This window comes from Pteronotus mesoamericanus, unplaced genomic scaffold (assembly GCF_021234165.1).
Source record: "Pteronotus mesoamericanus isolate MK-2021 breed Mesoamerican mustached bat unplaced genomic scaffold, CSHL_Meso_final contig_502, whole genome shotgun sequence".
Taxonomy (NCBI): Eukaryota; Metazoa; Chordata; class Mammalia; order Chiroptera; family Mormoopidae; genus Pteronotus; species Pteronotus mesoamericanus.
In genome coordinates this window covers 4,734,718-4,755,565 of record NW_026555187.1, presented here as the reverse complement: position 1 = coordinate 4,755,565, position 20,848 = coordinate 4,734,718, and the positions used below count along the sequence as shown (strand labels likewise).

The window sequence follows — 20,848 nt, the reverse complement described above, 5'->3', positions numbered from 1 at the left end:
CCTCCTTCTACTGTGACATTCACTACATTTTTGGTGAACAATGAAGTTATTTGGGAAGTGATCATTTCGGGCGATGCAGTGGTATGCTTATGACAAAAGCTGGACAATGAGCTCCAGCTGAGGCCCCGGGCCTCCGTGACGTTATCCGATTTGTTGTGACGTCACCGTCGCTGGCCTTCGTGGCGCTCCCGCAGCCTGCAGGCAGGATGATGTAACCGTCAGAACTGTGCAGACCTGTGCTCGCTGGAGAAATTAGCGAGACCGGCGGCTGCAGAGGGCGAGGAGAAACGAACTGAGAGGCCGAAGCTTGGCGGGTCCTACTTGCCTGGAGCGGCGTGTGGCCCCCTTATGCACTGGCCCCGCCCCCGCGGTGACCTGCGCGGGCTAGCCAATCCGGGCACGCCGCGGGGACGCGCAGCCTATCAGCGGCAGGGACTCTGTCGGCGCTTCCGCGTTCGCGAGTACGCCCGGCGCGAGTACGCCCGGCTCGAGTCCGCGGGGGAGTGGACGAAGGCCAGGGCCACGCACCGCCGGCTCCCCTACGTCGCACCCCACCTGGCTCGGCGGGTCTGCGGACTGCGGCTGCCGCCTTCCAGGGGACCAGATGGCCTCTGAAGGCCTGGAGGGGGAGCTGGCGGCGGTACTGGGGGGCCAGGGGCCGTGCGTGCAGAGCTGTGACTCGGAGCCGGCCGGGGAGCTGCCGGCACCCGTGCGGCTACGGAGGAACGTCTGCTACGTAGTCCTGGCCGTGTGTCTCAACGAGCAGGTGAGCGTCAGCCCGCCGGCCCGCTCCTGGGCCTCGGAGCGCGCAGCCAGGCCGTGGGGACAGAGGACCCCCTTTGCAGCAGCCACCGCTTACTTGGTGGCGTTTCCCAGTTTTGCAAAGCACTGTCACACTGACATCTGAGCCTTGTGTGCCCAACCCTGCGATTGTCAGATGCACAGAGGAGAAAACCGAGTCCAGGAGCCTGCGTCTCATCCCACTGGGCCTCAAATTCCTTGTGGGGAGGGCTGTCTTACTCCTCTTTCTTTTCCCAGAATCTAGTCAGCACATGCCTGCCTTGGCGGAGTGGGCTCTCTTAAGGATCTGTTCAGTGCTGCAGAGACCTCCTCCGGGTCCCCCAGGCAGTAATGGCACAACCTGCGCTTACACTCAGACTTTCTCATCCCTGTGTGATGCTCTTCTTGGGTGCTGATCTCAGTACAAGTTGTGACAATAGTGAGAAGGGACTGCAATAGGTAGGAGTTGTATGGGGTGGAGTCAGGTTTCAAAGCCTAGACTAGACTCCAGTGTGAGAACAGGCCACTGCAGTTTATAAACCACAGGGGAGGTGGGAGAGAGAGAGACATACGCAGACAATGCGGGACGCATGGCCACGCCCGCTGAGGGGCCTGGTCCCTGGCCCCTGAAGCAGCTCCCAGGAATATTAGCTCCTTTCCGCAATGGAAGTCTGAATGCAAAGGGTACAGTGCAGAGAGGGACAGCTGCAGCTGGCAGCCATGCAAGGGCAACTCCCCACGAGAGCTTAACGGTTTGGAGATGTCCACCAGTAAGGGGAGACTGGGTGACTGTTTAAGATCCAGACCCAGGGCAAGGGAAGGCTGCTGGCTGTGCCCCTCCTTTGGAGCTCCCAGCCTGGCTGCGTGGGGTGAGGATCCTCTCTCCCCCTCAGGATGAGGTGCTGCTGATCCAGGAGGCCAAGAAAGAGTGCCATGGGTCGTGGTACCTGCCCGCGGGGAGAATGGAGCCCGGGGAGACCATCGTGGAGGCGCTGCGGCGGGAGGTGAAGGAGGAGGCCGGGCTGCACTGTGAGCCTCTGACCTTGCTGTCTGTGGAGGAGCGGGGCCCCTCCTGGATCCGCTTCGTGTTCCTTGCTCACCCCACAGGTAGAGCACACTTGGTGGTACTGTGGGTGGGGGGCAGCTGACACCCTCCCCCAGCTCATCCTCGGGTGAGATGAGCCCCTGTTCTGGCCGATACAAGCCTGGCTTCTCCAGATCCCAGCCGGAGTGTCAGGGCTAGCAGGCCTGGGTGGCTGTGTACTCTGCCAGGCCCAACACTTCTCTCTCCACAGGCCCTTTCCCTCACCCCACGCCCACACTTCCCCCAGGTGGTGTTCTCAAGACTTCCAAGGAGGCAGATGCAGAGTCCCTGCAGGCTGGCTGGTACCCACGAACCTCCCTGCCCACTCCGCTGCGGGCCCACGACATCCTGCGCCTGGTGGAGCTGGCCGCCCAGTACCGCCAGCAGGCCAGGCACCCTCTCATTCTGCCCCAAGAGCTTCCCTGCAGTCTGGTCTGTCAGCGGCTCGTGGCCACCTTCACCAGTGTCCAGACGGTGTGGGTCTTGGTGGGCACAGAGGGGGTGCCTCACTTGCCCATCACTGCCTGTGGCTTCACTGCCATGGAGCAGAGGGGTGGCATCAAGGTGGCCGTCTTGCGGCTGCTGCAGGAGTGTCTGACTCTGCACCACTTGGCAGTGGAGACCAAGGGGTTGCTGGGACTACAGCACCTCGGCAAAGACCATACAGATGGTGTCTGCCTGAATGTGCTGGTGATGGTGGCTTTTCGGAACCCAGGTACCCAAAATGAGCCCCCAAAGGTTCGGGGTGAGAACTTCTTTTGGTGGAAGGTGATGGAGGAAGACCTACAAAACCAGCTCTTACGGAGGCTTCAGGAATCGTCTGTTGTCCCAGTCAACAGATAGGAAGGTGCCATCAGTGGACAAGGAGCTGGCTGAGCTGGCTGGCTGTGCTCCGTCCACCGTGGTTTCACCTCCCTCTGAGGGAGGCAGGAGGTTGGCAACCAGGGATCCTGTCGTATTGGGAGCAGGGCAGTTCTTCTCAGGGGGACTTCCATCTCTCCTCGCCATGGGGCAGGCCCCTGCGTTGCACCAAAAGGGACAGTGCCTTTAACCAAGCAAGGAGTCCAGAGCTCAAGGACCCAGCTGTCATGAGGCACAGTGAGGGCACTGCTCCCTCAGGGGATGTGAGAACTTTCTGGATCTGAGACAGCATCTTCTCATCATTTTCTGTGCCAGATTCTCAGGCACTTAGAACATGGAAGGAGCGCTGGGGGAGGCCACTCCGCAGAACGGGCTCCTCGCTGAGTAAATAGGTATTGCTTACTTTGCCTTCCTGCCTAAATGTCTCTGGGGAGAAAATGAGCAGGAAGGGGCGGGGGACTCCCCTCAGAGAGAAGCTCCTCCCCTTGTCCCACCAAAGGCCACCCAGGTCTTCCCAGGCAGCAAGCGGACACTGCAGGGTGCTGCTGTCCTCCACGGCCTGCCTGGGGCCCACTGAGACCTCTTCACCTTGCCTGCCCGGGTAGGATGTGACCACACACCCTCCAAGCTTTGAGCAGTGAGAACACCAGGGGAGCCTCAGGTAGGTCAAGAGTCAAAAAAGCTGCCCTGCCTGGGTTTCCTTCTTGAGCTGACCCCCCCACCCCCTGCCCTCCAGTCACGCTGCCGGCCCCCTGGCTCTTGCCTCTGCCTCTTCATAATTCCAGCCCAAACTGAACCAAACTCCTTTATTTCCCCTCATCCCAGCTGAATCGCTGTATTGTGCGCTCCTAAAGGCCTCGCAAGTCCAGCTCTCTGATTCTGAGCTGGGAAACACCTGACTGGGCTTCCCTTCTTAAGTAACTACACTCAGGCACTGAAGGAAGGACTGGGACCTTCAGAGGCCCTTCCCCACTGTCCCCTCCCCCACCCCACAGGCCTCTCCTGGCTGCCACTCTGGCTTTCTGGCCTAGGGGGCTGCGGTAGGACAGCTCCGGTCCCCGTAGAGGGCTAGCGCCTCCCAAATGAGGGAACCAAACCCTTCCACCCTGGCTTGCTTCTCGCAGTGCCTGCAGGACGCACCAGTCAAGTCCATGTCCACGGGCAAGGATCTCTGCTCCTAGGATTTAACCTTTGGTGGTTTTCAGCCCTGGGTGCCCATCTGCTTCACCCGGAGAGCTTTGGAAACAGTTCTGGGCCACCCCAGAGGCACCGATTTAACCCATGGAGGGTGGGGCTGGGCACTGGTAGTTTAAAAAGCCACCCAAGCGACACTCATGGGCATTGAGGAGGGGAGCACCGAGCAGCCCTCTCGAGCCTTTGGCTTCCCTGGCCCCGGCGCACGTGTGGTGACTCCTGCAGAGGACCCGCGGCACGTGCACGTTTTAGGGACAAGATTTTCAAACCAGTGGGCCCACTGGCTACCACTAAAGCAGTCACACAACTCACAACCTAAGCACCCAATGTGAGACCCGCACGCAGACGCTGCAGATGGCCCACTCCCTCGTGGCGTCCTGAGGCGAGCCAGCCCTCGGCTGCGGGCAAGCGGAGCAGAAACCGTGTTGCCCGGCCAAGGGAGGCTGTTCCTGGCAGGCGCTGAGGAACGTCAGACGTGCGCTGCCAGAGCCTGCCTGTTTACCGCCACCCCCCCTCCGCTACAGTGCTGAAAAAGGAACTTAATTTGTCTTCCTTGGGGAGGAAGACGGGCCCAAATTAGCAGTGGAGCCCAGGGCAGAAGGACGTGAAGGCTGGAGAACAGGGCAGCTGTGTGCACGCAACCACACCGTTTATTGCCGTGGTGTCCGACGTGGGGGGCCACCGTGAGGACGCCAAAGTGCACTGAGGAGGGGAGTGTCTGCGACTGCTGGATGCTTGACCATTTTCATAACGGTAGCCCAGGCCCAGTCTGCCCACTGAGCTCTGCTCCTGTCCCACACCAACAGCCATGTGCACGCACACGCCCGGTGTCCTTCAGCTCAGCAGTTCAGTCCTCCCCAGCTGGGAGGAATGCAGGAGAGGTAGAGGTCACCGAGTTTCCTCCTCTTTCATGTCACCTCTTGGCAACCTGCGGCTGGCTTCTAGAAGCAGCATGGGCAGGAAAAGGAAGCGAAAGGGGCTCTGGCCTGCTCCTCCTTGCCCAGGAGCAAAGCCAGCAACTGCAGTCCTGCTGTGAGGTAATGCCTGGCGCCGCCTGTGTGTTCCTGCAGGTCGAGGCAGATTCGGGCCGGGTGGGGTGGCAGCCCCAGCCTCAGAGGGCACGCAGGGAGAGGAGCACCGGGGCTGCGGCCGGACCCCAGCCCCTCCAGCCAGGCTGTGGGGGCCGGCAGCCAGGCAGGCATGCTGCCCTGGACCCCAGCCTCCCCGGCGCCCCTGGGAGAGCATTCTGTTGAGAACATTGTGGGCTGGGCCTGGGCTCCCCCGGCCGCGAGCCCCTCTGCCCAGGTGTTGTGGACCTGCTGAGACGGGTTCAGAAGGCGCCAGGGAGAAACCAGCTGGAGCTGGAGCTGGAGCCTGGCTCCCGGCCCCCGGCTCCCCAGGCCCTCTCCCGCCCTGGCAGAGTTGCATCAAGGTTCTCATTAGCAGCTGCCCCCGCCTGGGCGCGGAGCAGGCTTTGGCCATTGGCCATGAGGCGGTTGGGGATTTTGCAACAGTCTCCAGGAAGGCCAGGCAAGAGGCGGGGGCTACCCCTGCCATCCAGTGTCCCCCGATAAGGGTTAAGTCAAGGTGGCAGGAGGAAAAAAAAGTCAAGTCTTAGCAGCATCCATGGTACCTAGCGTGACTGAGACAGGGCTCCCTGCCCCCAACCTTCTGACCTAAAGTCCTGACCAGCCTTGAGGCCTTCAGCTCACTCCCCCTTGTGCCACTGGAACTGAGTCACAGGTCCTGTGGCCTTGGCCACAGATGTCCCATAGAGACAAGTGACAGGGACAGAACACAGTAGGGTCTGGGTTCCCATGGTCACCTGGCCATCACTCAGCTCCACTGAGAAGGCCCCAGGGACACCATGCTGCCTGGGAGGCCACCTCTTTTGCTTCTGGGCTTCTGGTACCTTGGAAGCCCACTTCCGGAAGCCGAGTCTGGTGCACCCAACAAGGCAGGGGCTCCTTGAGGTCAGCTGGGAGCCACAGGGGCAGAGGCCCCTGGATGCAGGAGACGAGGCCAAGTCCCCGCCCCGGGAGAAGAGCGGTGGCGGCCGTGCCAGGCAGCAGGCAGCTCCTGGGCAGAGGCGAGGTCAGGAGCCTCCCCTCCCGTCATGCTCCTGGCTCAGACATGCCCTTCCAGGGGTGGGGAGAGGTGCAGGTGAGGACCCTGTGGGGGGAACTTGACAAAGGCAATGGCAGCCAGCTCCTTGCAGAACTCCTCCAGGACAACCACGCCTTGGAGGAGGGTCTGGTGGTCCAGCCTGAGGGGGAGAGCACGGAGTCATGGCTGGAAGGCTGCCAGCGTGCCCCCAGTGGGACATCTCAGTGTCTCCACGGCATAACACAGTGGCAGACCCTTCAGAGTAAGGGCAGGGCTCAGCCGCAGAACCTCCGCACCTGGCCTGGCACCTCCCACCCGGGGCTCTGCCCCAGCACCCACTTCCCTCGGTTACTTACTGCTCCCCAGGGACATGACCCATCAGCTGCTTGCGCACCAGGAGCAGTTTGCCTGGGAACTGGGGTACCCTCTGAATCCTCTGCATCAAGTCCCCGATTACCTAAAGCAGGAACAAGAGAGGACTGAGGTAGGGACCAGTGACACTGGAGCGAGATGCCCTGGCTCTGCCACACCAGGGGGTGGTACCATGCTCCCCCTGGCAAGTGGCAAGGGCCCCCACACCTGCAGCCCCCACCCCCACCCTGCACCCTTCCCTTCCTGCCCACTGCTGACACATCCCAGGCATCCTTACCCGGACCAGCACGGAGAACAGGCTCCTGCAGCCCGGGGCCAGGCTGATGTAGGGGTCCAGGAGGTACTCGTGGATAAGGGGGTGGGGGAAAAGGGCGAGCCGGGACAGGACTGAGGTCACTTGCAGATTCAGGCTGTATGGCTGCAGGGAACACGGTGGACAAACCTGGGGTTGGCGGGGGCCGGTGCACTCCCCCAGAGCGGCGCCTGGCCAGCATGAGCGTGTGCGGGGGTGGGAGACGCACATGATGTGTGTGTGTGTCATGGTTCCCCGGGGCTGAGGGCCAGAGCGTGTCAGGGCACGCAGAGCCGAGGCGAGACGGGGCTTCCCGCCTGGGGAAAGGTGGGGGAGTGGGGCTGTGGAGCTGAAGAGCCAAAGACGACCAGACCCCCTCTACCCTCCACGGTCAGGCCCTGCTCCCTCACAGGACTCCAAAGGCACCCACCTAGAATGCTCCCGTGTGCCCCCGCCCTCTGGCTGGGGCCCAGGCCTGCTGGCTACCTGTTCTAAAATCCGGGACATGCGGTCGAACAGCATTCGGAGGAAGTGCCCCTCAAAGAAAGGCCGCTCGGGCTCATGGGGATCCAGAGGTGGGAGAGCCGGGGGCCAGGCCCAGGGGGCGACTCGGGAGCTGCACTCCTGGAACTGGAACGGGAGGGAGTTGAGAGGAGGTGGTCCATGATCAGGAGGCCCCAGCACAGTGGGAAGCGGGGCTCAGGGCTCCTGGCTGGAGCGGGCAGCGCCTTAGGCAGAGCTCGCAGTGGGAGAAGGAAGTTTTCAACCCCACAGCTTTGAGGGGCGGGGAGTGGGCGCTGGCAGAGACTTGGATGCTCACCAGTCCATAGGCGTCGTGGACATAAGTGTCGTAGCCAGTCTCCTCCAGGAAGGCTGAGGTCTTGGCCTCCTCGGGAACCAGGCAGAGGAAGCTGAGAGACAGGACCCTTGGTGTGGCGGGGCGCCCAGCGCACTCCCTCCATCTCCCCCTGGAGGGAACACCTGCCCCCGGGCTGTGCCCTAAAGGCAGAACAAAGTCAAGTGGCTCGGACGTCCTGACTTGCCCCCTACCTGTTGACGATCTCGGTCACCGCTGTCTTGCCATCCGAGGTGGTGGCGGGGGATGGCGGGGGCTTGGCAGAGTGCTGAAAGCCGGCATCAAGGAGGCCGTCGGTGAAGTAGGGGTCCTCCTCCAGGTCTCTGTGGCCGGGGTACACATGCGTGGCACCAACAAACCCACGGAAGAAAGAGTGTGGGGATGCTGAGGGCTGGGGTGGGGCCTGGGTGTCCTTGCACACTTACAGCGTGTCCTCGTAGTTCTCGGGCTCTGGGGACCCCCGGGCCACGTAAGGGCGGCCCTCGAGGTGGCACAGGATCAGCCTTCGGACGATGTGTTCGTGAGGCTTCTGGAGCAGCTCCTCAAACAGCCGCAGCGTGGCGATGCTGATCTGGGGCAGGAAGGGGTCAGCAGTATGCCCCTTCCTGCCCCGGCCTCTGGGTATGCCTGGGGCTGCGCTCGCGCAGGTAAGAACGGGCCGCAGGAGGGGGTCCCCCTCCCTGGCAGGTTTTGGGGGGAGCAGAAGTGTGTGGGCCTGGGAATTGGAAGTCTGGCTGGTCCTCGTTCCATTATTACTTTGATATGTGATAACAGGCAAGGAAGTTGGCTTCTCTGTGCCTCAGTTTCTGTCTGAAAAATGTAATGCTGTCCTCGCCTACCTCACAGAGTGGCCGTGAGCCTCAAACAAGTCCAGTGAAGCAGTCTGCAAACTACAAAGTGCCATCACAAATACTGTATTTTGCCGTGTATGACGTACGCTTTTTTGCCCAAATTTCTGAGGGAAAAGTAAGGGTGCGCATTATACATGGGTGGTACTAATTCTGTATCTCTGTAAATGCTTTTAATTCTTTTATTTCTGCTTATTCATTAAAAGTGTAACTCTACCTGGCTGGCGTGGCTCAGTGGACTGAGCACCAGCCTGCGAACCAAAAGGTCGCCAGTTCGATCCCCAGCCAGGGCACATGCCTGGGTTACGGGCCAGGTCCCCAGTAGGGGATGCACACAAGAGGCAACCACACAATGATGTTTCCCTCTCTTTCTGCCTCCTTTTCCCCTCGAAAAATAAATAAGTAAATGAATAAAATCTTAAAAAAAAAAAAAAAAAGGTGTAACTCTAGAATGCATAACGGTATCTGTATGCAAAATAATACCCTGGAATACAATAATTACTTTTGTTTCTAAATATAAATAAATACAAAATTGAATTAAAAAATTAAAACGAGAGTTTTTTCCTGAAAGTTGGGGCCAAAACCATGGGGGTGCATGATACACGGCAAAATATGGTATGTGATCACAGAAAACTACTGTGCGACAAAAGCAGTCTGGCCCAATCACTGTGTCGCTTTCCTTTTTGCGGGGGTGGGGGTGGCAGCGTTCACTGTCTCAAAGGCAGAACCACCTGGGCCCTAATGAAAATGGGAGACCTCAGAGATACTGCTGGCAGTGGTGGGGGTGGGGCTGAGGGGCGGGCCGAGGGGCGGGCCCTCCCGCCTCACCTCGTCGGAGAGGTGGTCGCAGTGCCTGATGAGCTGAGCACACAGAGAGCAGGGGCCGTCCTCGGGGGTGGCGGGCCGCAGCTCCGAGCCCAGGAGGAAGGCCACGGCCTCGCGGAGCAGCGCGGGGGCGCAGAGCTGGCGCAGCAGGGCTGTCAGCAGGGCGGTGGAGGACAGGACGCGCTGCTCAGATCTATGTGGACGGAACACTGAGCCAGACAGGGGAGGGGAGGCCAGAGAGACAGGGAGTGGACGAGTGGGGGCGGGGGCAGGGCCCTTTCCTGGTTTCCTTACATCACCGGCTAGTGCCTCTGCTTACTCCCATCCCTCCAGAGGTCAGGGAGCCCCAGGGCGGAGGCCTCCGCTAGCCCACAGTGGCTCTGAGCCACGTGTGGCGGGGGGCAGGCCTGGCCCACATGAATCGATGGAGCCCACAGATTCATGTGACTCTGGCTACGGAGGCCCCTGGCTGTAGGGACAGGAAGGTGCGGGGGCGGGGGCGGGCAGGCAATTGGATCCACATCATGGCCACAGCTGAGGGGTCTGGACATAGACTTACACGTGTAGGAGCTGCGGCTGCAGAATCTCCACAAATAACTTCTCAGCCACAGCCTTTGCCAAGGCATCAGCAACCACCTAGACACCAAAGAGCACATGGTTAACACCTTTATCTCCACTGACAGTTTTCCGCCAAGAAATAACTGTCCCTGTACTGCATCCAGCACAGCAGGCCCCTGCTAACCTAGCTCCCGAGAGACCCTCCCAGTCCCCCAGGCAGAAACGGAGGGGGAGGGGAGAGCCGCCTGGAGCAGGGAACTCCCCGCCCCGCTCACCGTGTGTGCCTCCTGGATGAGATGGTCGCAGTAACAGAACCAGCCCAGGAAAGCCGCCAAGTCCTCCTTGCCCGGGAAGGAAGCCTCATCGGCCGGGGCACTGGGCACCCTGCAGGGCAGTGAGGGAGGCACTGAGGCCTGCCCCGGCTCTGCTCCGGAACGAAGCTGCGCCCTTTCTCCCCCTGCCCTGGAACCTCTGTTGCAGGGCGAGAGGTGGGCAGGGGCTCAGGGTGAGGTGGTCAGTTCAACAGGGGGTTCTCTGGGCAAAAGCTAACGGGATGCTTCTCTGGAGGGTGAGAAAGCCCTTAGGATGGGCTGTCACCTTGGGAAGAAGATGGCCAGCAGGGGTCCCCCTCCCTCCTAGAAAACAAGAGGAACCCGCTACCAGAGGCTAGGCCAAGCCCGGATTCCAGCCTCTGAAGATGCAGCCCCGCCCTCCCTGGCCCAGCGCCTACCTCCAGCTGATGCCCTCCGAGGCGGCAATGTCTGCAGGGTCCAGGAAGGTGGGCATGGACTGGTACAGCTGGCAAAGGTGCTCGACAATCGCAGGGCAAAAGGGGCTGCTCTGCACCAGGTAGGTGGCGGCTGCCTGGGGAGCCACGCTAACAAGGAGCAGCAGGTTCTCCTGGGCCTTCAGCGCCACACGGCCTTTCTAGGAAATAGGGGTACAACTTCAGCACATGCACCTGCACCCCCAAGCAATTCACCCTGCCAGGCCCACGCTGCCTCAGCATCAAGCACCTTGCTCTTGCACAAGCCAATCAGCGAGGTGACCAGGTTGCTCTCCCCAATCCCTCCATCGGGCTCCGGGGTCTCAACAGGCAGCCGGGTGGTCAAAGCCCGGGCACCACAGGGACCCCCGTTGGGGGCCTCGCTGTGAGGGCGGTCCTTGTCCTCGGTACTGGCCGTCTCTCTGGACAGGGCGATGGGTTCTCTGGATGCGTTCTTCTTGGCGGCAGTCTTTTTACCCTGCAGAGGGGCTGGGTGAGGCCAGGTCGTGGTGGAGCCCATGCCCCACGCTGTCCCCCGGGGAATGTGGGATGTGCGGACTGTTAGGGCCTCGCGCGGAGCTGTCGGGGGAGGCTGCCCCGCCCGCTGCTGCTTCCTCAGAGGGGCCACGGGGCTGGGCCCTCGGCTTCTGTTCCCACAGAGGCACTAACTTCCAGGATGTAGGTGAGCAGGGCAGGATCCTGCTGTATCTTGGAGCAGAGGACGGTGGTGAACTGCACCTCCTCCTTTTCTGTGGGGGATCCAGGAACTGTCCCTCCAAGCCGGAGAAGTTTCTGGAAGGGGAGCAGCATAGAAGCAGAGGGGAATGGGGGGCAGGGAGGTGAGGGGCTGCGCCCGTATACACCCCTTGGCTTCTTGACCCCTCACCTGCACAGGCCTGTGGACGTTGAGGTAATGCAGGAGCGGGTGCTGAACCTGGGCCAGCACCTTGCTGAAGAACTGGAATACCTGCTGCCGCATGCCTGGGGGGTACTGGGGGTCAGGGGGCAGAGTGCTCGTCAGGAGGATGCCGTGCCCCAGGGCGCTGCCCTCTGCGCAGTTCCTCTCTGCCCCCCAGCTCAGAGGGCACTGTCTCCGCAAGCCGCCCTCCCTCACCAGGGACACGGGCCTCCTTTGCGCCGCCAGCCCCCCTCCCCACGTTACTGATCCCAGTAACCTTGTCATCATTTAACACACACACGGGCTCCTCTGTCGTAAGCCTTGCTGTGTCCCCGGTGCCTAGAACACAGCCTGACACTTGGCTGGCCTCAGCACATCTTTGCCGGATGCATGTGAACAGTGAGGCCGGGACACCAGGGCAGACGAGCAAGGGGAGGTGGAGGGTGTGCTGAGGCGCCTGCGGCAGTGCCCCCTACCCTGCCTCCACACTGTTGGCGCTGGGAGAACACGGGTGGAAGGGCCTGGAGCCCGGGGCTGGGCGGAAGCTTCGGGAGGCAGCGGGGCCCCGCCCACCTCGGCCTTGCCCAGCGTGCACAGGGTCTCCAGGATCTTGTGCTGCAGCAGGTACTCGAGGCAGGGCCCGGCCTCGCCTGCCGCCTGCTGCTTCTCTTCGTACACCAGGATGTCCAGCATCTGCTTCAGCCGCCAGGGGATATCTGTCTTCTTGGCCGGCGTGTTTTCATCTATTTGAGATTCAGGGAGAAGGGTGAGTGGGGAGAAGATGAGCACTCTGGCTCCAGGGGGTCAAGCCCAAGGGGCTCAGGGGGTGGGTGGGGGTGGCCGAGGGCACCCTGGAGAGGCCAGGCTCACAGTCTGCTTTCCAGGGAAGGCCAGAGGAAACGGAAGTCACAGGTCAGTCCTCCACATGTAAAAGCACAAAGGACCTTCTAGGATGAGGCCGTGGAGACAACTCTGAGCACGTGCATGCCCCAGCTCAGAGGGGGGACTATCCGTTTTGCCCCAGACCCTGGGGCCGACACGAGGGTCCCTGCCAGGGCCGCAGGCCAGCTCTGGGCCTGAGCGAGCAGCTGCGGGCTCGGGGTCTCTCCCCAGGGTCTGGAAGCTATCTTCCCGCAGCTTCCCAACAGATCATCTCCGGGGGCCTGCTTATGTCCCTTTTACATTCATGGAAAGCAATACTCTAGTTTTTAAGAAGCAGGGAAAGACCCCGAGCCCGGCCGTGGGTTCAGACCCTGTGGGTTCAGACCCTGCTGCACCACGCCGCGGTCCCAGTGGAGAAGCTGCTGCGCGCCACTTTCTTTGATCTGCAGCAGGTGGTGTTTTTTTAAAGGTTTTGGCGCTCTGGGACTGGCCTTGAGCACCCTCTAGCTTTTCTTGAAAGCACAGGCTCTTGGGCAAGGCAGCTGCCTCGCCCACTCCCGCACCTGGGGTACAGGGGCTGTTCTGGAAACTACCGGGCTGGGCTGAGGCGACACCCCAGGGGGTGGGGGGGGGGCCCGAGTCAGGCCTGGGCCTTCTGCTCTCCTGGTGAACTGGGGCTCTGTCCATGGACCTTCAGTCTCTAAGAGGCACAAACTTCCAGTTATAAAATCAGTCCCAGGGTGTGTAATGTACAAAGTGGTGACTACAGTTGATAATACTGTATTGTATAAATGAGAGTTGCTAAGGGAGACTATAAAAGCTCTCATCACAAGGAACTGTAACTGTGTGGTGATGGATGTTAACTGGACTTATTGCGATCATTCTGCAATCAATCCATATATCAAATCAATGTTGTACAACTGAAACTAATATTCTATATCAATTATATTTCAATGAAAAAAGAGAAATTATCAGTCTAAAATTGTTGTTCTCAACGGGAGACAATTTTTCTGTCCCACCCCCGCCCCCAGGGGACAGGAGAGACATTTATGGTTGTCACTTGAGAAGGTGGGGTACTGGCCTCTGATGGGTAGAGGCCAGAGTCACTGCTAAATATACTACAGTGCACTCCCACAGCCCCCACAACACAGAGGCACGCAGTCCAAACGTCCCCAGTGCCAGCCTGGGGAACCCGGTCTGACAGAGGGTTCAGAGGGTCCTTCAGAGTGTTCAAGGCCACCTTTGAATTTCTGGGCCTAGCCCAGGCTGGACATGATGCCTTTAGGACAGGTACAGGCTGGAACCAACCCCGAGTCGGAACTGCAGGAGGTGAAAGGTAGGGGTGCAGGACATGGGTCACCTGGCAATCAGTGTGCATCCACCAATGCCAGCACACCGACCGCCACGCAGCCAATCAGAGTCCGCCAGGCAGCCAATCAGAGTCCGCCGCCCGGCGAGCGAGCCTGACGGGCCCGGACGCCCCCAGGCTTTGGTTCCCTCGTGCTCCCGCGTGGGCACAGGGACCAGGTAGTTACATGCCTTGATTTTTGTTCTCCTCCTACCCTTCTACGTTGGCTCAGAGAAAAGAGGAATTTGTTCCATTTCTTTCCTTTTGATCGGTAAGCCCCGGGCACAGGCACTTGAAGGCTGAAGGCCTGGATGCTCCACCCAGCAGGAAGCTGGGAATGGAGCTCAGCTGCTGCCTGGCAGAGAAGGCCAGTGAGACCCCCACCCTCTTGGGGGTCTCACTCCCGTTTCACACAGCTCCTCCCTCAGAGGGGCAGATGTCACCTTCCCCGGGACTCCTGCGTCCTCTCTGAGCTGCACCATGACCATGACTGTGCCCCTACCACCCTCCCTTCCTCCTGGGAGAGCCCGGGCCTCACCCGTGCTTTCGATGTAGTAGTGCGTGATGCCCTTCCAGTGCTCCACGAACGCCTCCAGGAGGTCCAGCGTGGGCTCCCGCTGTGGAGAGAGCAGAGGCATGCCCTGTGTGATGCGGCGCCGGCGCTGCCAGCGCTCGGGGGACCCGCATTCCACCACCCACGAGCACGTGGCCTCCAGGACACGGCCGGACTGTCGCCATCAATCTGGCGCTCCTCCCCTGACACCCGTCCTGCTGGAAATGCCGTCCTCCTGCCTCGGTCAGGATTCCACAGTCCCCGTCTCAGAGGAGCCAGGAACGTCGGTGGGGGAAGCAGACAGAGACAGATCATTTCAATACAACATGGTTATGCTACCAGGGGAAAACAGGGGCACACCCCCAAAACAACAAAAGCAAATGGCACGGACGGAACGTGTGTGAAAGACAGTTTTCGGATCCCTCTGAATGCGAGAGTTTGCGAAAAGCTGTGAAAAGGCTACAGCGGCTCAGTTCAGCCAGATGGGTAACATCAGCGCAATACTAAGAAAGCGCTTCACTCAGGATGCATGGGCAGCTTCTGTCCGAGGCTTCAGGCTGTGCCGCCCGCTCGAGTTCTTCCTTAGCTAGCTCTGCCTCTGCCAGGCCTGCTGCAGCGCCTTCTACTGGCCTCGGAGGATTCTGTCGCTGCTGAGAGCAAGCCCTAAGCGCCTCCTTTCCAGTGCCCGCTGCGCTGCCACAGCCCAGCTGCACCTGGCCTTGAACCAGTAGCAACCACTTTCCCTGAGAACTTCTCCCCAGAAAGCACATTTCTTCTCTTTCCTTGCAGAGTAAGTGTCCGCAGGAGAGAAATACACAATCAGGTAGTCCCTCTCCAAAGGTGCTCACTTCTATGCCAGGTCTTTGCTCGGGCCGCTCCTCTGCCCAGGAGGCCCCGGAGCCTCTACACTCACCCAGATCCCAACAGTGCCCAGTGAGGTCCAGCTGAGGGCCTCCAGCTGCACAAAGCCCTCCCCCGGTTCCTGGATGCATCGCCCGCTGAGCTCACACTTTACTGCACCACAGGACTGCGTGTCCCCTCCCTTAGTCTATTCAGGAGCTGTCTTCCCAGGGCCTGCTACGTACTGGGTTGGCCGAAAAGTTCGTTTGTCTATTTCTGTAAAATGGCTCTAGTAGCACTCAGTTGTCTTTCACTTCATTCAGACTGTACTGTGATATCAGCATGCATTTAAAAAGAGACTTCTCAAGATTGGTGAATTTTTGCGTAGCCATTTTAATATTGAAGATGGAAGAAAATATGCAACATTTTGGGCATATTATGCCTTATTATTTCAAGAAAGGTAAAAATGCAACTGAAATGCAAAAGTAAACTCGTGCAGTGTATGGAGAAAGTGCTGTGACTGAATGTGTCGAAAGTGGTTTGCGATGTTCCGTGCTGGAGATTTCTCGCTGGACGATGCTCCAAGGTTGGGCAGACCAACTGAAGTTTATAGCGATCAAATTGAGACATTACTTGAGAAAAAATCAATGTTATACCACACGGGAAATAGCTGGCATACTCAAAATATCCAAATCAATAAAGTTATTGGTGAAAATGAAATATGTCTTTTTATTTTACAGAAAAAACTAAACGGACTTTTTGGCCACCCCAAGACACCATGCTCGATGCCACAGGCAACACCAGGGTGCCTAAGATACAGTGCCACAAAGGACGAGAGAGAACCTAAGCCCGCACCAAATAACTCAGCGACAGGAAATGGTGTGAGAAGAGAACACAGCAGAGGTGGGAAGTGACCTCAGGGAAAAGAGGGGTCGCTCCCAACGGGCTGGAACAGAGAAGGCTGAGGTCACGCCGGAACCAACACTTGAAGAGGTGGGTCAGATTTCAACAATTAGAGATGGAAGAAACACATTTCCTACAGCACGTACTGCGCAAAGTATGTCTGGGGCTACGACGGACTGACGGAGCCTTGAATGCCAAGCCAAGAGGTCTGGAGAAATACATATTCAAGTGTATATGCAAATACACTGCAGGCAAAGAGGAGCAGGTCAGGGCCATCTGAGCTGTGTCTTAGGAAGAGTCATCTGGCGGTTGTGTGTGGAAAACAAAGGCAAGAAGAACCCCCTGAAGACCATTACGATGGGGAGGAAACAGTAACACTGAGGCTGAGGCCTGACACCCCCCGCCCCCGCCTTGGCCGCCCAGCCATGTCTTCTTTCAAAATTAGTTGGAGGGGATCACCGCCCTTACCAGACTGGCCTCTCCCACAGGCGTTCCAAACACGCTGTGTACGGCCACACCGTATCATGTTCTACGCGATGCTATTACTGTTAGGTCGGCAGTCATTCCTTCTACCAGACTGTGAGCACCCTGAGGGCCAGGGTTCCGTGTTTCAGAATCTGTCAGTTCCTACAGGGGCACCCACATAGTGACTGAGTAACATGTACTAAATAGCTCAGCAAGCTCAAGACACTGTTCCCTGGCTCCTTGTCACTTGGAATGCCTTCTGACCCTTGACCAGCACTACAATTACCTCACGAGTCTGGGGTGAGGGTGCGTTGAACCTCAAAATTCATTTATAGGCTCTGAAACCTTGCCTGGGCTTAAACCAAAATAAGTAAATAATAATGATGCAGTATGAAAAGTAGAAATAGGAGAATGCAGGTTGGCCGAAACAGACCATTAAAAAGAGGAAAGCAGGGGGGATATTCTTTACCTGATACAATTGCTAGCTACTCTCCCTCTAGAGGAAAGAGATCGTACCAAATGATTTCTTTTTAAAGGTAACAGTTGCTATTCCACTTTGTCAGAAGAGGGCAGGAAAGAGCAGCATGTTTTCTCCTTAACAAGGAGTCAACCCACTTGCTGGGGTCTTAACCTGCTGACCGCAACAGGGAAGGCCTCCGTGCAAGATGCGGGCGCAGAGCAAAGAGGGGTTCCCACCTCTCGCGACAACCACACAGGGTCTAACTTCTAGGGGCCTAAGGGAGGCGACCTAGGGGCATCTCCCTTGACCGCCAATATTTCCTCCAGCCCCGGACTGTGAAATTCCTGCATGGGAGGCATTAGAAAGTCACTTCTTAGGGCTAAGGTCTTGTCTGTGTGTCCCCCACCCCCACCCCTACCCCCACCCCTACCCCTACCCCTACCCCTACCCCTACCCCCACCCCTACCCCTCTCTGCAGGGAGCTCTATTTGAGAGGTATGAAGTAGTCTGTCCGATCACTTTCTAAGGTGACAGCTGTCTTGACTGGGGACAGGGAGGAGGGGAAGGAGAGAGCCTATGGAACCCCTCCGCAGGTGGGATGGCTGAGGCCCCTGGACATCCGAGGAGGGCAGGGCTGGGGGCAGGCGGGGCAGTCCTGGAAGGAGCAGAAGCTTTTCACTTTCTTTAAGAGTTTGCTTAAGGCTGGGACTTAAGCAAATTCATACTAAGCTCTGATTTGAAGAGGGGGGGTTGTTGGGGAGGCAGGAAGTAGAAACCAAGGTTTTGCGTCTCCTGAGAAAATCTGATACACTAAACTGATCAATTAGGAAGGGTTTATGCTGAGACAAATGAATCGTTAACTTCACAGATTCCTGGCAGGGTCACTTTAAGTACATGGCCTCCACCTAGCCTCCCTAAACTGCACTTTTATCTTACTGAATGACGTGAACGCAGTGGGCTACCTCTGACCAGCTTCGCCCCTAACAGAAAATGGCAAAAGCACAAACTCTGAAAGAACGTAAAAAAAAAAAAAAAAAAAAAAATCAAAAACTCTTCCCCACAGGGCTGCTGCCCCAGGCCCCAGCATGGCTGGCCTCCCCTGACTCAGGGGTGCTGTAATGAGATTAACACGCTGGAACCCTGCGGAAGGCGGCTTCCAGGACGAGGGCCCCGACTGTCCGTCCTGTCTGTTCAGGCTTCCCGGGGACTCGGGCAGTCAGGGCCCGCGCTCCCGAGCGGAGAATGAGGGCGCGCTGGGCCTGAACAAGGTCTCGGGCTGGTCGTGGGGCTCGGGCGGCTGTTTTGAAGCCCAGGGGACCAGGAAGAGGGGAGCGCGCGGGTGGAAGGCACACAGAGGCCGGGGGAGGGAACTGGGGGTTTGGGGGGAAAGGCTACCGGGTGACACGGGGGCACTGGCACAGGCGAGTTGGAGCTGGGAGAGACTGGGGAGCTGGAAAAATAAACAGGAAGCAGTTCGGGGAGGAGAGTCAGGGAATGGAGCAGTCTGGGAAAACGGCGCGGTCGGGAAAGGAGCCACTGGAAGCGGGCAGCGCCGTGCGGGAGGCCGGGAAGGGCGCTGCGGCCCGGCCGGGGTCCCTCCCCGGGGCGGCCCGCGTCCCTCCGCCCGCCGCCCGCCGCCGGCTCCGCCCTGGCCGCCCCGCGCCCCGGCCCTCCAGCGCCCACGGCCTCACCGCGCCCACGGCCTCCTGCAGCAGCGCCCCGAGCCGGCTCAGCATGATGGCGCCCGGCCCGCTCCGGCTCCGGCTTCGGCTCCGCGGCGGCGGCGCGGGCGGCGGAGCTCCGGAAGCAAGGACGGCCCCGCGGCGCGGCGCGGCGAGGGAGGCGGGGCCCGGCCCGCTCCGCCCCGCCTGGGCCGGGGGCGCTCTCCCGCAGGGCCCCGGAGCCCCCGCCGGGCCGCCCGCCGTGGGAAAGGAAGCCGAGCCCGGGGAGCGGGAGGGGCGTCTGAGCGGGGTTGGGGGCGCCGCAGCGGAGGGGCGGGCTCAGTCCCGCGGGTCGCCCTAGCGAGCCAGGTGGGAGCGAGAGAACGACCCTCCCCTTTCAGGAGGGCGAGTGGGCCCCGGGAGGTTGTTTTCATCAGATATGAGCAGCTTTGTGGGTTCTCGAAGTCTCCAGACGACCCCGCCGCCCCCCCTGTCCCCCACAGTAGCCACGGGCCATGTGTGGCTGTGGAGCACGGACCCACGCGCGTCCTAATTGAAGTGGGCTGAGCGTGAAGTACATACACCTGGGGCTCTGACCACTTAGTACAAGAATGTAAAACAGCTCACTAATGAGGTTTTATGTGGATTACATGTTGAAGTGGTAATATACATATTGGATTAATGTTAAAGTTAATTTCACTTGTTGCTTGTTACTTTAAGTGTGTACAGCGTGGGGGGGGGGCCAGAAGTCCCGTGGGACGTAACAAGTGGCCTCACTTTGCTCCTTTAGCTGACCCAAGGGAAGAAACAGATGGGGGGGTTTCCCGCGTGGGTGTCACACCGGGAGAATTACACGCCAGGATTACACATGCGGACCCCTCAACAAGAGCAGGGGATCCCGGAATGTCCACAGCTAGGGCCTTGGGGATGCGCCCTCTACCTGCCCACTCTGACAAGTTAAAGCCCACCGTCCCCTCCCCCCACCATCTCCACCCCTCCAGAAATGGAAAGAGATTCTTTCTGACAATAGGATATGGCTGTCTGTCCGAAATACATTTCTGCTGAGCACTGCCATCCTATGAAGAGAGAGTAAGGCTTTGAGAGACCCACTAGGGACCGGGATGGGGAGGTGGGGGTAGCCCCTGTCACAGAGCCGTGGGACCTAGAGCGTCACTGCCTGTGGGCCCCATTCCCCAGGAAGGTCTGGGTGCTGTGGAGTGCAGCCTGCCGCCCAGACGGAGGCATGGAGGGCCAGGGTTGGCTGAGTCCAGGCTGAGCTGGTGTTCGCAGCCTAGTTCTCCTATGCTGCTCGGGGAAAAATTGGTACTTTCTAACCGTGCATCTGCAAGTGGGTCTCTGGCGAGGTAGGTGCCCTCTGGGGAGGCTTTTAGGCCAAAATGTATACAGAGGGAAGAAGGCAGCCTGGTTTGTGTATCCAGAAGCGACCTGGCGAGTTGGAGGCCTCAGTCCAGCCCACACTTCTGTTCTGAGCCCATTTCCTCTTGGGTAAAGGAAGCAGCTGGATAGATTAAATGTTTCCCCCCTCGACGTGTGTCAGGGAACTCTAGGGAATAGCGGAAGTGGATCAGGAATCCATAGCCTTTCATTTGGCTTAACTGTTTAGATTTTATGTTGAAAGTTCTGATAAAAGTCAGTGGACTCCCCCCGTATGTGTCATGCCAAAAGTATTAGAGTCGCTGATGTATTGAAATTCTGCTGCCAGGGTAGCTCATGTCGGGAAGACTTCGAATAAAGCCTGTCCGCCTGTCAGCTTGAATGCAGGCAGAAGCCACTGCAGGGCAGACAGTTTTAAATGGCCAGGTCACGAAGCTCCAGATTCACGGGCACGGCTGCCGCCGCTCAGCAGGAAGAATGAGACCTGGCATGCATAGTTAAACCGCCACGGCTCCGCCCTGGCTGCTGCGGCTGGGCGGACTGAGTGCCGGCCTGTGAACCAGGGGGTCACCTGTTCGATTCACAGTCAGGGCACATGCCTGGGTTGGGGGCCGGGCCCCCCGTTGTGGGTGGGCAAGAGGCAACCAATTGCTGTATCTCTCGTACCTTGATGTTTCTCTCCTTCCCTTTCTCCCTCCCTTCCCCTCTCTCTAAAAATAGTCTCTAATAAAATAAACCACCACAATTTTGTAACTACTTATCTGTGCGAATCAGGATTTTCTTGATACTATGCAACCACATACAATAATAAATTAGATCCTCCTCTTGACAAAAGGGCAACTGTCATATATAACCCTGACTAATTTGTTTATATTCATCGAAGCTTTTTATTCATCAGAGC

At 58.9% G+C, this 20,848-nt stretch overlaps 2 protein-coding genes across 4 annotated transcripts; one reads left to right on the top strand and one right to left on the bottom strand.

Moving 5' to 3' along the window:
- The first annotated feature begins 509 nt into the window (after positions 1–509).
- NUDT18 (nudix hydrolase 18) lies at positions 510–3,048 on the top strand. The gene is made up of 3 exons (XM_054578771.1): positions 510–766; positions 1,674–1,887; positions 2,112–3,048. The coding sequence occupies exons 1-3, from the start codon at positions 605–607 to the stop codon at positions 2,705–2,707; spliced, it is 972 nt and encodes a 323-aa protein (XP_054434746.1). The 5' UTR covers positions 510–604; the 3' UTR covers positions 2,708–3,048.
- Positions 3,049–4,551: 1,503 nt separating this feature from the next.
- FHIP2B (FHF complex subunit HOOK interacting protein 2B) lies at positions 4,552–18,724 on the bottom strand. Of its 3 annotated transcripts, none has more exons than XM_054578955.1 (17): positions 18,583–18,724; positions 14,209–14,287; positions 12,014–12,183; positions 11,429–11,533; positions 11,212–11,334; positions 10,793–11,020; positions 10,507–10,703; positions 10,052–10,247; positions 9,778–9,854; positions 9,222–9,411; positions 7,971–8,116; positions 7,740–7,868; positions 7,510–7,600; positions 7,176–7,319; positions 6,675–6,815; positions 6,382–6,482; positions 4,552–6,185 (listed from the first exon to the last, which is right to left on the bottom strand). In XM_054578955.1, exons 1-17 carry the CDS (start codon positions 18,625–18,627, stop codon positions 6,047–6,049), a joined length of 2,301 nt encoding a protein of 766 aa, XP_054434930.1. In that variant the 5' UTR covers positions 18,628–18,724; the 3' UTR covers positions 4,552–6,046. The 3 variants fall into 3 exon arrangements, with proteins under 3 accessions (XP_054434930.1, XP_054434931.1, XP_054434932.1); XM_054578956.1 differs by having other exon boundaries at positions 10,052–10,160; XM_054578957.1 differs by lacking the exon at positions 18,583–18,724 and adding an exon at positions 13,885–14,025 and having other exon boundaries at positions 14,209–14,258.
- Positions 18,725–20,848: the final 2,124 nt, after the last annotated feature.

Bases quoted from the DNA above. Each gene is read 5' to 3' on its own strand.
- NUDT18 (XM_054578771.1), top strand. From the start codon at position 605: ATGGCCTCTGAAGGCCTGGAGGGGGAGCTGGCGGCGGTACTGGGGGGC. The intron at 767-1,673 runs GTGAGCGTCAGC...TCTCCCCCTCAG, and splicing joins CCGTGTGTCTCAACGAGCAG to GATGAGGTGCTGCTGATCCA. The intron at 1,888-2,111 runs GTAGAGCACACT...CACTTCCCCCAG, and splicing joins GTTCCTTGCTCACCCCACAG to GTGGTGTTCTCAAGACTTCC.
- FHIP2B (XM_054578955.1), bottom strand. From the start codon at position 18,627: ATGCTGAGCCGGCTCGGGGCGCTGCTGCAGGAGGCCGTGGGCGCG. The intron at 10,704-10,792 runs GTGCTTGATGCT...CCTATTTCCTAG, and splicing joins TTGGCTTGTGCAAGAGCAAG to AAAGGCCGTGTGGCGCTGAA. The intron at 10,248-10,506 runs GTAGGCGCTGGG...GCCCTGCAACAG, and splicing joins TCGGAGGGCATCAGCTGGAG to AGGTTCCAGGGCAGGGGGAG.